This window comes from Oncorhynchus mykiss, chromosome 1, assembly GCF_057628025.1.
Source record: "Oncorhynchus mykiss isolate SJ-2025 chromosome 1, ASM5762802v1, whole genome shotgun sequence".
NCBI classification, from domain to species: Eukaryota; Metazoa; Chordata; class Actinopteri; order Salmoniformes; family Salmonidae; genus Oncorhynchus; species Oncorhynchus mykiss.
The window spans coordinates 45,387,128-45,402,017 of record NC_143022.1 but is presented as its reverse complement, the minus strand read 5'-3'; the positions used below and the strand labels follow the sequence as shown (position 1 = coordinate 45,402,017).

Here is a 14,890-nt window from a genome sequence, read left to right as displayed (position 1 = left end):
GTCTTTTGACGGCATTCATGTGGATCCTGAAAAGACAAAGGCTGTACAAGACTTCCCTGTGCCAACCACACTCAAGGACCTTCAATGGTTCCTTGGGATGGCTGGATGGTACCTACGATTTGTGTCGAACTTCTCCCAGGTGGCAGAACCCCTCAACGCGTTGAAGTGAAAAGGAAACTCTGAAACGACACCTCGTCACACCTCCCATTTGAGGTCATCCCAACTTTGATTGCCCTTTTGTTGTTTACACTGATGCAAGTGATGTTGGACTTGGTGCTGTCCTAGTCCAACAGACTGGACTTGGCACCGAAGAAGTGCTAGAGTTCGCCAGTTGGACATTGAATGGAGCAGAACGGAACTACTCCACAACCGAGCAAGAGTGCCTTGCAGATGTCTGGGCTTTGGAAAACTGGAGGTACTACCTGGAGGGAAGACATTTCACTGTAGTCACGGACCATTCCACCCTAGTGTGGGTGTTCAAGACCAACAAACCAAGCACCAGACTCATCAGATGGGCTCTACGGTTGCAAGAGTTCACCTTTGCAGTAGAATACAGGAAAGGAAAATACAACACTGTTCCAGATGCCTTATCCAGAGCTCCTGCTTGTGGTAATGGTGGCCCTCATCTTACATGTGCTACTGTCCTGTCAAGCAGTCGAGACTCACCCAAAACTGACTTTCCTATCTCTGATGAGGCCATTTGGAAAGTCCAACAGGATGATCCAGAAGTACAGGCTTTGTACCAGACTATTCTGAAAGATGGAGAAAAGATGGTCAATCCTACCACAAAGCTGACCATCAATGAAGACAAAGTCTACCGAGTAGTACAACTACCTCACAGAACACTCTACCAAATGTACATACCTGAAACTCTACACCTTCAACTGCTTCAACATTTCCATGAAGACCCATTAGCTGGTAATTTGGGCAGGTTCAAAATCTACAAGCGGTTGCAAGCACACATCCGAAACTGTCAGGTTTGTCAAATGTACAAACCAGAAGGTAGAAAGCCTGTTGGCAAGTTGCAGCAAAAGGTCGTTACCCGACCTTGGGAAATGTTAGGAGTGGATTTGATGGGTCCATTTCCTAGAAGCTCCAATCAGAATGTGTACATGCTTGTTTTTGTTGATTACTAATCAAAGTGGGTGGAGCTCTTTGCTCCTCACAGCGAGGACCGTCTCTAACATCCATACAAAAAAGATCCTGACTCGCTGGGGAGTGCCTGATTACATCCTGTCTGATCGAGGTTCCCAATTTGTCTCTGATCTCTTTGAGGAGATCTGCCAAAGATGGAACCTGAGACAGAAGTTGACCACGGCCTATCACCCACAGACCAACCTCACTGAGAGAGTAAATCGAACCTTGAAGACAATGGTTGCTTCCTATGTAGGGACCCAGCACAGACACTGGGACAAGCACCTTCACGAGTTTTGATTTGCCCTGAATTCTGCTGTGCAAGAGTCCACTGGAGTCACACCTGCAGAGCTGAACCTAAGTCGTTCCCTCCGAGGACCCTTGGATATGGTGCTACAGCCCCAGCAGCTTACTCCAGACGCTGCTTGCTATGACCAGGTAATCCATCTCCACGACTTGAGAGCTCTTGTCTCAAAGAACATGTTCCAGGCTCGACTCAAGCAGAAGAGAAATTATGATAAGAACAGACGAGACATGCAGTCCCAGCTTCGTGATCGGGTGTGGCTTCGCTCTCATCCTTACTCGAAAGCTGAACAATTCTTCTCGGCCAAGCTCACTCCTAAATGGCAAGGACCATATAGGATTTTGGAGCAGATGGGCCCTTTGAACTACCGAGTGGTGAAAGAGGATACAGGTGAAGATATGCACGTTGTCCATGTCTCACGCCTTAAGGCCTGTTACCCCTCGGCTGAGGAATTGGAGGCGATTGAGGGCCGCAAGGTCCTGGATATCTTTGAAGAGGAAAGTGAGGAGACTTTTCCCGGATTCCCAGACCCAGAAGTCTCACACCTTAAGGCCGGTGACCCCTCAGCTGAGGAGCATGAGCGCCAAAAAGTAATTCATATTTTTGTAGAGGAAAGTGATGGAGACATTTCTCGGTTTCCCCGACCAAGATGTGCCTTCCAGTGCAATGGTCAGCTTTTTGCAGGGGAGGGGGTGTGTGACGGCCCTGACTTTTTCTGAACCGTCTCAGTGCTTCTCCTTCCAATAGGGCACTTTCCCTTTAATTTCCAATTAAATAGCCAGCATCAGATGCGCAAAAGTGGGGTTGTGATGGAGACGTGAATGAGGATGTGTTCAACCCTCACTATTCCGTGTGTTTTGTAGCCTAATAGAGTTTACCCAGGATCGGATCCACTCTTTGCGTCCGTGGACTACACCTCTCTGTTCTTAGTGGCCTTTCTCTGCTGGAGATCTGTTGGCGGATTGTCTGACTGACTGACTGCAACCTTTTTGAATACGGTATTTCATTTGTTTTGATGTGATGTATACTGTGATGATTTATGTAGTTAGTTGTAGTTGACGACTTAGTAAGAGTTGATACAATTATTTTACCACACAACTATAAAGCGTATGATTAATACTGGGTTTACGCTACACTTGAATGAACGGACAAACATTTCGTGACAAAGGTCTCTTGAGTTCCCTGAACTTCTTTACCGGGCTGGACTCTTTTTAGGTCCGAGGTGCCCGAGGTACAGGACATTTCAGGAGGAACCAGAACTCATTGTGTATTATTATTATTATTATATGTGTGTAATCATTTATGTTGGTAATACAACCCACGCCAAAAGAATACAGTTGTTTTTGAAGTTCTTTCCAATGTTTTAAGGGTTTTTCAAAAGTTTATTTCTATCCTGACTTTTACATAAGTCCTTTGTATTGGTGTAGACTTGACGAACCAGATGGGACTCATTCCCTCCCAAACCAAAAGGAGAAACCAAAGATCTCTCTGGTAGGCACAATCTACCTGGCACCCCTATAAATAATAACCTCAAGTCAAAACCGTTACAACATCGGAAACTGTTGAGTGTGAAAAACCCAGCAGCGTTTCAGTTCTTGACACACTGAAACCGGTACGCCTCGGACCTACTACCATACCCCGTTCAAAGGCACTTCAATCTTTTGTCTTGCACATTCTGAATGGCACACATACACAATCCATGTCTCAATTGTCTTAAGGCTTTAACCTGTCCCTTCCCATTCATCTACACGGACTGTAGTGGATTTAACAGGTGACATCAATAAGGGATCATAGATTTCACCTGGTCAGTCTATATGTCATGTTCCTATTGTTTTGTACAATCAGTGTATTATCCAGATACTGTCTGTTAGCACTCGGTGGTCTATAGCAACTTCCCACAATAATAGGCATTAGGTGAGGCAGGTGAACCTGCAGCCATATTACTTCAACAGCTTTTGACATGAGATCCTCTAAGCTTTACAGATATTTGACTCTGAAAATTGTCATTGTCCTTCCTGTCTCTTCTGTAGATTTCAGAACCAAAAAATATGCACCGCATGTCTCTTAACCTGATCCCCTGTCACACCCTGATCTGTTTCACCTGTCTTGTGCTTGTCTCCACCCCCCACCAGGTGTCTCCTATTTTTCTGCATTATCCCCTGTGTACTTATACCTGTGTTTTCTGTTTGTCTCTTGCCAGTTTGTCTTGTTATGCCAGGTCTTACCAGCGTGTTTCCCATTTTGCAAGTTCTTGTTTTCTAGTCTTCCTGTCCTGAGCCTGCCTGCTGTTCGGTCCCTTATTGACTCGGATTAGGAACCTCTGCCTGCCCTCGACCTGCCCTTTGCTATAATAAATATTCTGAGAACCGAACTATCCGCCTCTGGTGTCTGCATCTGGGTCTTATCCTGAGTCTTGATATCTCCTGAGGCTGTGACAGCCTCTCAGCCTTCATCCATGCATAAAAATGTTAAGAACCACATAGGACCTGTCAAACTCCAGGCAGCCATGTGGTAAATAAGGGTGTGTGTGTCTGCAAGGAAAGAGATGTGTCCTAGTCCTCTGTCTTCAGCTCTCCATAAAGCTAATGATTCATTAGGGCCTCATGTCCTATATACTGGGCTGCTATGGAGTCAGTGGTTTAGTTCACTGAACTAGTGGTTTGATGATTTAGGGTGTTGTATTAAGTCCAAATTATATAATGTGCACCGACTTAAGTTAATATTTAACTTGAGTTCCTTTAAGTTGATTTTATGCAATAGTTCTTTATAAGAAGGGGGAGGAGGAGGAAATACATATTTTATGCTGGTATGACTGACGTCAGGGTATTATGGTAAAGTGAAACTATCCTGGCCAGGTACTGGATATAAAGTAATCCTCTTTCAAGTGAAGTGAAAGAAGAGAGCCAACTGAGACACTACTAGAGGCAAACACATAATCAGGTGAGTGGACAAGTTTATTTACCAAGGGGACATTTCTTAACGCTTTAAAGGTGCACTATGCAGAAATCACTCTATTTCCTGGTTGCAAAAATTGTAATAGTTCGCCTAATTTCAGTTTGTGACAAAAAAAGCATTCATTATGTAGAGAATCATTGTACCATCTAAACCGTTGTGAAATATATTTATTATGGTCTTTTCAGCTGTTTGAAGCTAAAAGTAAGACGCAAAAATAAAACTTAAGAACGAGACACATAGAAATAGCAAGCATAGAACATATCTACTGTTTCTTAGACTTGCTTTCAGTGAGAATTTAAGATGTATATCTCACATTTCAATATGAATTTGGTGTGTCGCCTAAAAAGTTACATATTGTAGATTTAATAGAAATGCAATGTATAGATTGGACATCGCAAACTTTTGTAGATAAATTGTGGATTTTCTACAATACATTATACAGTTAAAATGTTATTTCATGGTAGTATCCTAATAATATGCCCGAGGATACATTCAATTTTTTGATCACTGGCATCCCAATTATTATTTGCGTCCTGAGTGAGAAGTGTTTGTATGTGTTTGTTGTTGATACAAGGTATGACAGCAATCCATGCTTGGCCTGGCACTGTTTTCTGTGGCACAAATCCCATGCAAGTCATGTTACCTACACTATATGACCAAAGTATGAACATCTGCTCGTCGAACATCTCATTCCAAAATTATAGGCATTAATATAGAGTTGGTCTCCCTTTTGTTCTAGATGATTTGTTCGGTTTGAGATTTAGCCTCTCTGTTATGTTTTCAGTTTAACCAGGCTAATGATGCATAAGTCATTGACTGGCAGAGAATACACGTAACCAATGCTGCCTTTTATCGCTACATGGATATATACCAGTCATTAAAGTTTCAGTTCTTAAATGGGGCTTTGCATTTATATTCTAGATGGACTGAACAAAAACTAAGCTAAACTAGACTAAAACATGACTGTGTTTTCTTGTTCCCAGAAATGTCACCAAACAACAATAGGATAGGGAGGGCCCTGAATGCCAGCCTGTTGTACCTGCTGTTATCTGTGTGCCTGACGTGCACTGCTACTCTGCAGGAATTCGAAGAAGATATTGAGATCGATGATGAGGAGGAAGACCTGGAGTATGAGTACAGCATGAAACAAGACAGACACACCTGTGGAAGCGGCCAAACCGGTCAGTATCCATTCTGCAAGGGCAAGAACCACTACGTCCACACAAGGGATGAGTGTGGAGAGATAGACGTAAAAAAAGTGAGGGTGGAAATGCAGCTGATGATCCAGGACCGACGTGAGAGGATAAAGGAGATTGCACACGCTGCAATACACAGTGAGAAAAATGTGGAGAGGGAGAAAGAGGACACAGTGCTGGTACTGACTGAAATGGCAAGGCTCGTTGAGCAGACCTACATAAAAGTAATTGAGGAGATTGAGAAGAACCAGGAAGCAGCAGCAACCTGGGCTCTAGAGCACATTCTAAAGCTATCACAGGAAATCTCTCAGCTACAGAAGAGAAGCAATGAGCTGGAGCAGCTCTCACACACTGAAGACCACCTCCACCTTCTCCAGATGTTCCCATCCCTTTGTACCCCACCGGCTACCATCGACTGGTCTGAGGTCAGCGTTCACAGTGATCCCAGTGTTGGAGCTATGAGGAGAGCTGTGAACAAGCTGAGGGAAGCACTCGATGGTGAAGAGAACAGGCTGTCTGCTGCTGAGTTGGGAAGGATCAAGACGTGTGCAGTGAATGTGACTCTGGACCCTGATACAGCACATCCCAACCTCATCGTCTCTGGAGACGGGAAACAAGTGAGATTTGGAGATCTCCGGCAAAATGTCACAGACGGCCCTCAAAGGTTTGATTTTGTTTTTAATGTCCTAGGAAAGGAGGGTTTCTCCTCAGGGAGATTCTACTATGAGGTGCAGGTGGAAGGAAAGACTGACTGGGTTTTAGGAGTGGCAGGAGAGTTCATCAACAGGAAGGGAATGACTATTGTGGAGCCTGACAATGGATACCTGGCTCTATGGATGAGGGATGAGAATGAGTATATAGCTCTTGATGAGCTTCCTGTCCTCCTCTATCTTAATCCGACTCCCCAGAAGATAGGGATTTATATTGATTATGAACAGGGTCAGGTCTCCTTTTATGATGTGGACAACAGGTCTCATATCTATTCTTTTTCCAATCACGCTTTAAAACCTGCTAAACTTTATCCATTCTTCAGCACCGGCACTGACAATGACGGTAAAAACTCTGCCCCATTGGTCATTACCCAAGTCAATCAGAAACTAAGTATTCACTTCCCAACTTAAAAGTGGATAACAGGAAATGTTCTTTCATATATAAATGTTAAAGGAAACACTATGTTACATCAAATCATACATTTTGTTTATTTTTTGTTGTAAGTTTCAAATGTTTTCATATTTCTGCAGTTATCTCCATTCTGTCTAAATTAAAGGTATTGAATGGCATTAACTGAAGGTCTGTATTATATAAATCAAGTGTATCTGGAGAAATGAAAGGAACCCATTCAGTCACCAATTTGTCTCAATCTGAGGTGTTCCTCTTATGCAGAAGTGGCACCACAAGAGTTTTTGTAATTAGGTCACATGGTTTAAAAAAGACTCCTGGCCCTTGGGGAGGATGAAAACCCTGTCAAACTGCAGCAACAGTGTACTTTACTTGTTCACAGACACAGAGAAAGCAACATGATTGGACAATACATCTCACAGGGCCGAGCTTGCTTTTTGCTGGTTTGCATCGTGTAGTCCTGCCCTTATGTAACTGTAGGCCTTTGTCAGTCTTTGTCAGCTGTTGTGTTTTATTGATTAATTCCAGTTAATCATTTTGTGTTGATAAAGTCTAGGTAGCCCAGTCAGCTTGAAGTTGGAACCACACTTGATCCCATTCACATTTTCTCAAGCAAGTGGGAAATAAATAAATAAATACACAACGTTACCGATTTGTTTACCCTGGACAGAGGGACAGAGCGCGCAATAGGCTAGACTATGTAGCCGCTGCTGAACAGACTGACAAATAGTCTAGTTTTCATGCCATACATCAGGGATCATCAACTAGATTTAGCAATTGTCCGATTTTTTTCAAGAGCGGATGTTCGGGGGCCGGAAGATAATTACAAATAATTTGAACACTGCCAAATGACCCCAAGAAGCCCAAACGGATATGTTTGACTAAAATATAATAATTTCTAAACCTTGCTTATATTTTATACGATCATGTGTCTCTATTTTATATATATTTTTAACTTATGGGGCTAAATAAAAGGACCTGCCAGTTGGGGATCCCTGCAATACTTCATGTCAGATTGCACATTTTTAGGTGTATAGACGGCTAAATTTATGTAAGTGTATTTGCTTGTGTCTGCCGATAGTGATGTGTTATCACCCTTGCTAAATAAATACTGGAGGAAAGTGGAGAGAGCTGCGATTTCCTTGAATTGGATTAGTCAAGACACGCACAGAGCCTGCAGCAGCACTCCGATGTGAATTGAAAGTGAAAATGTGAGCAAATTGATAAATCGTCAAACTGGTATAAAAACAAATGAACTGCACTTTGCCCCTCTTTTTAACGCTTTACGCAGTTAACCCATTGTTCCTAGGCTGTCATTGTGAATAAGAATGTGTTCTTAACTGACTGTGGTTACACCATCCAGAACCCTCTGAATGACACAACACGTTTCACCCTGACAATTATACAGTATGTCTTCATCCTTAGAAATCCGTTGATACCCTAGGGCAGGGTTCCCAAAACTCGGTCCTGGGGCCCCCCTGGGGGCACGTTTTGGTTTTTGCTCTAGCACTACACAGCTGATTCAAATAATTAAAACTTGATAATGAGTTGGTTATTTGAATCAGCTGTGTAGTGCTAGGGCAAAAATCTAAACGCGCACCCAGGGGGGACCCCAGGACCGAGCTTGGGAAACCCTGCCCTAGGGTGAGATGGAATCAGGACCTGTATCTACAAAGCGTCTGAGTAGGAGTGCTGATCCAGAATCAGTGCTACTTTTTAGATCATAATGAATAAGATTGGATGGGGGGAGCTCTAATGTGAGCTCTAATGTGGAGAACCACACACACTCACATGTTCACTTTGTTTGACAAATCTGCATTAGCTGAGTAATTGCAGGGATGAGAGAGAGAGACAGCGTTGCTCTCTGGCAGCAGGCAGGCTGATTGGTGTTCTGTGTCAGCTCCAGCAGACACACAGAGAAGCAGCTAATGGCTGTCTCACAAAGCAGGAGGCGTGAATGAGACAGAGGGAGAGTCTACAGTCTCTTTCCCGCACTTGCCAGGACTATAGCAAGGAAGATGGAGTGCTGATATGGGAACGAGACTCACAGTTTCTAGTCTTCTGTGTACTGGGTGACTGCAAACATCCCAGTCTTCTCCTCACACAACACCAATAGGAGAGAGAGTTTACAGAGCAGTCAACAGAGCACCCTTGGGGTGAATGTGTGCGGGTGAACCTTGGAATTTGGGTGTACTGTAGGCCCACACACAGGGGTGATGTCATCAGCCTAACGGCTCATTAGGCCCATACAAGCACACTCTCTTTCTCTGTTTGTGTATGTGATGTAACAGCCATTATAAACTGGGTGGTTCCAGCCAAGAATGCTGGCCGTGGTATATGAGACCGTATACCATGGGTATGATAAAACATTTGTTTTTACTGCTCTAATTACTTCAGTAACCAGTTCATAATAGTAATAAGGCACCTTAGGGGTTTGTGGTACATGGCCAATATTCGACGGCTAATGGCTGTATCCAGGCACTCCGAAATGCGTCGTGCCTAAGAACAGCCCTTGGACGTGGCCATGTACCACACACCCTCAGGCCTTATTGCTTAAATATCCTGCTGTCCATTCCATACATTGAATTATACCCTTGAATGAATTCATGTAGCAGCACCTGCTCTAAGATTTCCATCAACTTTATGTGCACAGTACATCAATAACCACAGCCTCACTTTCCACGACCAACTTAACAATCACACTTAGTTACAAGCCATCTCTGATAGGGTTGCTATAGTGGGTTAATTAAGTGGGTTAATCTGGGATGGGTTAACGGCTGTCTCATCCCATAGATATTCCAGCTGGCTAGGTGAGAGAGGAGAAGCCAGAAGCTCTGACCTGAAAAGTAAGATGGCACCAGAGAAGAAGGCAGACGTTTTACGTGCCCCCAACCCATTGTGTTTTTTTGTTTGTTTATTTGCGTTGTTTGTAACTTCTTTTTTTACTTATTTTGTACATAATGTTGCCGCTGCCGTCTCTTCTGATCGAAAATAACTTCTGGACATCAGGACTGCGATGACTCACCACAGACTGGCAGAATATTTTTTTTCTTTTAACGAGTCTGACGAGGCCGACGCGAACGATATACTGCTTTCTCGGGAACAGGCCCAGATTCCCGTGATTTGCGTGAAGAGGAGGCGGAGAAATAGGGTCCGGAGGGCGGGCTGCCTTCTAAGAATTTGTAGGTGATCGAATAAACCCCCACTTCCTTCCATTCTGCTAGCAAACGTTTAATCTTTGGACAATAAAATAGATGACCTACGTGGAAGATTAAACTACCAACGGGACATTCAAAACTGTAATATCTTATGCTTCACAGATACGTGGCTGAACGACGACACTATCAACATAAAGCTGTCTGGTTATACGCTGCACCGGCAGGATAGAACAGCGGCGTCTGGTAAGACCAGGGGTGGCGGACCATGCATTTTTGTAAATAACAGCTGCACGACATCTAACGAAGTCTCGAGCTATTGCTCGTCTGAGGTAGAGTATCTCATGATAAACTGTAGACCACACTACCTACCTACAGAGTTTTCAACTGTATTTTTCATAGCTGTTTACATACCACCATAGTCAGAGGCTGGCACTAAAACAGCATTGAATAAGCTGTATTACGCCATAAGCAAACAAGAAAACGCTCACCCAGAGGCAGCACTCCTAGTAGCCGGGGACTTAAATCCATTTTACCTCATTTCTATCAGCATGTCAAATGTGCAACCAGAGGGGGAAAAAACTCTGGACCAACTTTACTCCACACACAGAGACAGATACAAAGCTCTCCCTCGCCCTACATTTGGCAAATCTGACCATAATTCTATCCTCCCGATTCCTGCTTACAAGCAATAATTAAAGCAGGAAGCACCAGTGACAAGATCAATAAAAAAGTGGTCAAATGAAGCAGATGCTAAACTACAGGACTGTTTTGCTAGCACAGACTGGAATATATTCCAGGATTCCTCTGATGGCATTGAGGAGTACACCACCTCAGTCATTGGTTTCATCAATAAGTGTATCGATGACGTCATCCCCACAATAACCGTACGTACATACCCAAACCAGAAGCCATGGATTACAGGCAACATCCGCACTGAGCTAAAGGTTAGAGCTGCCGCTTTCAAGGAGCGGGACTCTAACCCGGAAACTTATAAGAAATCCCGCTATGCTCTCCATTGACCCATCAAACAGGCAAAGCATCAATACAGGACTAAGATCGAATCATACTACACCGGCTCTGACGCTCGTCGGATGTGGCAGGGCTTGCAAACCATTACAGGCTACAAAGGGAAGCACAGCCGAGAGCTGCCCAGTGAAAAGAGCCTACCAGACGAGCTAAACTACCTCTAAGCTCGCTTTGAGGCAAATATCACTGAAAAATGCATGTGAGATCAATGTTTTTTGTTTGGCATACATTTTAAAGTGAAAAAATGTGGTCAATATTCTGTCACTGTGAAATTGCCCAGCACAAACAGCTGAAGTAGGGCTCTATAACCAATACAGAAGCCTACCGGCACGGGAGTCCAGTTCCTTTTCCAAAATAATTTCACTGCAGCAAGTAAGCTAGTCTCCTGGAAGCTCCCCCGGCATGCTCCCATGGGCCAGCATTAGATCTTGACTTACTCATGCGAGAATCACAAGGGAGGACACAAAAATCACAGATATATTAATATACAAATACACTAAATATACAGGATATAACGTTAGACTTTAAGAGGCCCCGCTGACAACATGATGACAAGACTGATTTGCTTTATCTGATGAAGGTCAAAGTTGATCAAACCCTCACAGAAAAATGTACAGATTAGATGAAATGCCCCTTTTCAAATTTTCTTCACTTGCTCAATTTGTTCAACTTTATATGGCCTAAAGGGTAAGTAAGCTTTCTACCCCATGTGCATCAGTTATCACATTTATTCCCTATTTTTAAATGCCAAGTCATTATCTCTCCATCTGCAGGCCCCACGTCTCCTACTATTGTGTATGGTGCCTGCGGCCCACTCCCCTCTCCAGAGTCAACACTGTCACAATGTCCACACTGCAACAAAGGCCTGAAAAAACCCTCAAGATCACTTTTTGTGGAGCATGACCGGTCAATTCCATCATCCACCCATCTGTATACAGTCATAACACACACACAACCACACACGCCCATGTCACGTCCCTCTCCCTTCATATTATTTCCACAGTCCAATCACCCAACCCCCCCACACAGTCAATCCAAACGCCACAGGCCGAACACAAGGGCAGACGGTATCTTATCTGTATGCTTATTTTATGCTAAACCCTGGCCACTTCTGATGAGATTACAGGTCCTCCACTATACCTCCACTAAACTACAAGGTGGCAGCTTGAGCACACGCTTCCTACCGAGCTCTGCATGGCAACTTTTGAAAGATAATGAAAAGTGCATTATTTTGAACTACCAAATTAATACTTTGATTGCTAAAAACACCAGGTTATTGATGATTTAAGATGATATTTTCCAAAATGTCACAGCGTGCTGACAGAAAGAAAAATCTTATGGCTACCTCCTCAGCTAGCAATGCTCCGCCATCATCCAATGTTGTTACACAGGAGGCAAATGCTTTGATTGACAACTGCCACAACTATACTGGTCTGACAGACTCTATGACACTTACCGTGTCAGACGAGGATTTTCCTTCTTTGCCTATAACCCCAAGCAAACCTCCAGCTTCCAAGAAAGGCATGTTAGATCTGGGCCCTGATGCTGCTGCCAATAATGATGTTATCGCCACTCTTTCCAGGCTCATCAATACAAGGTCCGATGCCATAGGGTAAATGGCCAGCAACAACGCAATGAAAATCGAGAGCTTAAAAAAAACAGTTGACTTCGCATACATGGAAATCAAGGATGTTAAGGTCACTCACATTGAAAAGCGTGTCGAAAAGGAGGAGGGAAAGATTAACTTATGCCAAAGAACAATCGCGGAACTCGAAAGCTACTCAAGACGGTGGAATCTGAGACTGTATAGAGTTCCCGAGGCAGATGGGGAGACTGTGCGGCAAATGTGTGACTGTCATAGACTGTGCCTGGTGGCCAACATAAGGCTACCTACAGTAAATAGCTACCTCTGATGTGAGCAGATACCACTCTCGGCTCTAAGTAATTTAACTTTCGTTCTGACTGCACAAAACTACTGGAGTAATGGATATTTACTATTTTACTTGTTCTCTAACTTATGATATTTTTACCTGCAGTATAGGCAGTGAGCAAGCTCTTTGTTGTTTCTTGTTCTGACAGTTATCTTTGTTACGCTAAACTATTCTCACTCAATAATTTATATCTACAGTATATGCTTTCTTTTCATTCTTACTCGATTTGTGAATGTTGTTTAGCTCATAGTACTTTCTGTTCTATATTTCACTTTGTCGTTGTCTATAGTTTCACTCTATGCTAGGGGGTTAAGAAATAATGTAAAGCGCAAAGCCTTATTTTTTTTATTTCCAAACACCTTAAAACAGATTTTTTCCGTTTTTTCAGTTTCTACCGATGTCAACTTCTGGAGATCTCAGTGGGGAAATTATGTATGGCTCTCTCATGGTTTTCATCACTCACTTTTTTTTTTTTTTTTTTTTTTTTGAATTTTACCCCCTTTTTCTCCCCAATTTCGTAGTATCCAATTGTGTAAGTAGCTACTATCTTGTCTCATCGCTACAACTCCCGTACGGGCTCGGGAGAGACGAAGGTTGAAAGTCATGCGTCCTCCGATACACAACCAACCAAGCCGCTGCTTCTTTAACACAGCGCACATCCAACCCGGAAGCCAGCCGCACCAATGCGCCGGAGGAAACACTGTGCACCTGGCCACCTTGGCTAGCGTACACTGCGCCCAGCCCGCCACAGGAGTCGCTGGTGCGCGATGAGACAAGGACACCCCTACTGACCAAGCCCTCCCTAACCCGGGCGACGCTAGGCCAATTGTGCGTCGCCCCACGGACCTCCCGGTCGCGCCGGTTACGACAGAGCCTGGGCGCGAACCCAGGACTCTGATGGCACAGCTGGCGCTGCAGTACAGCGCCCTTAACCACTGCGCCACCCGGGAGGCCCGTTTTCATCACTCTAAAGAATCATTTCAATTGAAGTATTTTGCACTATGACTGGTCACTTTCTTTGTCTTGTTATCAACTGTAACAATAACATTATTATTATTACCAACATTTATAGGTACAATTCCAAACTTAAAAATGATCAGTTACTTGAATCTTTGGAAAAGCGTATTCTCCATTGGCTAACCAAGTTCCCTAAGTTCTAAACAAGTTCCCTAAGTTCCCTACTTTTTTCACCTTTCTTTAACCATGTAGACTAGTTGACAACAAGTTCTCATTTACAACTGCGACCTGGCCAAGATAAAGCAGTGCGACACAAACAACAACACAGTTACACATGGAATAAACAAACATACAGACAATAATACAATTGAAAAAGTATATGTACAGTGTGTGCAAATGAGGGAGGATAAGGGAGGTAAGGCAATAAATAGGCCATAGTGGCAAAATAATTACACTGGAGAAACACTGGAGTGATAGATGTGCAGAAGATGAGTGTGCAAGTAGAGATATTGGGGTGCAAAGGAGCAAAATAAATAAAATCAATAACATTATGGGGATGAGGTAGTTGGATGGCCTATTTACAGATGGGCTATGTACAGGTGGAGTGATCTGTGAGCTGCTCTGACAGCTGGTGCTTAAAGTTAGTGAGGGAGATATGAGTCTCCAGCTTCAGTGATTTTTTGCAGTTCGTTCCAGTAATTGGCAGCAGAGAACTGGAAGGAAAGGCGGCCGAAGGAGGAATTGTCTTTTGGGGTGACCAGTGAAATGTACCTGCTGGAGTGTGTGCTATGTGTGGGTGCTGCTATGGTGACCAGTGAGCTGAGATAAGGCAGGGCTTTACCTATCAAAGACTTATAGATTACCTGGAGCCAGTGGGTTTGGCGACGAATATGAAGTGAGGGCCAGCCAACGAGAGTATACAGGTCGCAGTGGTGGGTAGTATTGGGGCTTTGGTGACAAAACGGATGGCACTGTGATAGACTGCATCCAATTCGCTGAGTAGAGTGTTGGAGGCTATTTTGTAAATGACATCGCCAAAGTCAAGGATCGGTAGGATAGTCAGTTTTACGAGAGTATGTTTGGCAGCATGAGTGAAGGATACATTGTTGT

At 43.7% G+C, this 14,890-nt stretch overlaps 2 protein-coding genes across 6 annotated transcripts in view; one reads left to right on the top strand and one right to left on the bottom strand.

The window, feature by feature from the left end:
- The window catches only part of bicd1a (BICD cargo adaptor 1a), a 94,751-nt gene that overhangs the window by 59,806 nt on the left and 20,055 nt on the right, over positions 1 to 14,890 (bottom strand). The window lies entirely within an intron of this gene.
- Positions 4,042 to 7,834, top strand: LOC110523368 (erythroid membrane-associated protein). Of its 2 annotated transcripts, none has more exons than XM_021602013.3 (2): positions 4,042 to 4,378; positions 5,475 to 7,834. In XM_021602013.3, exon 2 carries the CDS (start codon positions 5,535 to 5,537, stop codon positions 6,708 to 6,710), a length of 1,176 nt encoding a protein of 391 aa, XP_021457688.3. In that variant the 5' UTR covers positions 4,042 to 4,378; positions 5,475 to 5,534; the 3' UTR covers positions 6,711 to 7,834. The 2 variants fall into 2 exon arrangements, with proteins under 2 accessions (XP_021457688.3, XP_021457679.3); XM_021602004.3 differs by having other exon boundaries at positions 4,247 to 4,378; positions 5,377 to 7,834.

Excerpts from the sequence above, each read along its gene's own strand:
- LOC110523368 (XM_021602004.3), top strand. The coding sequence starts at position 5,379 with ATGTCACCAAACAACAATAGGATAGGGAGGGCCCTGAATGCCAGCCTG.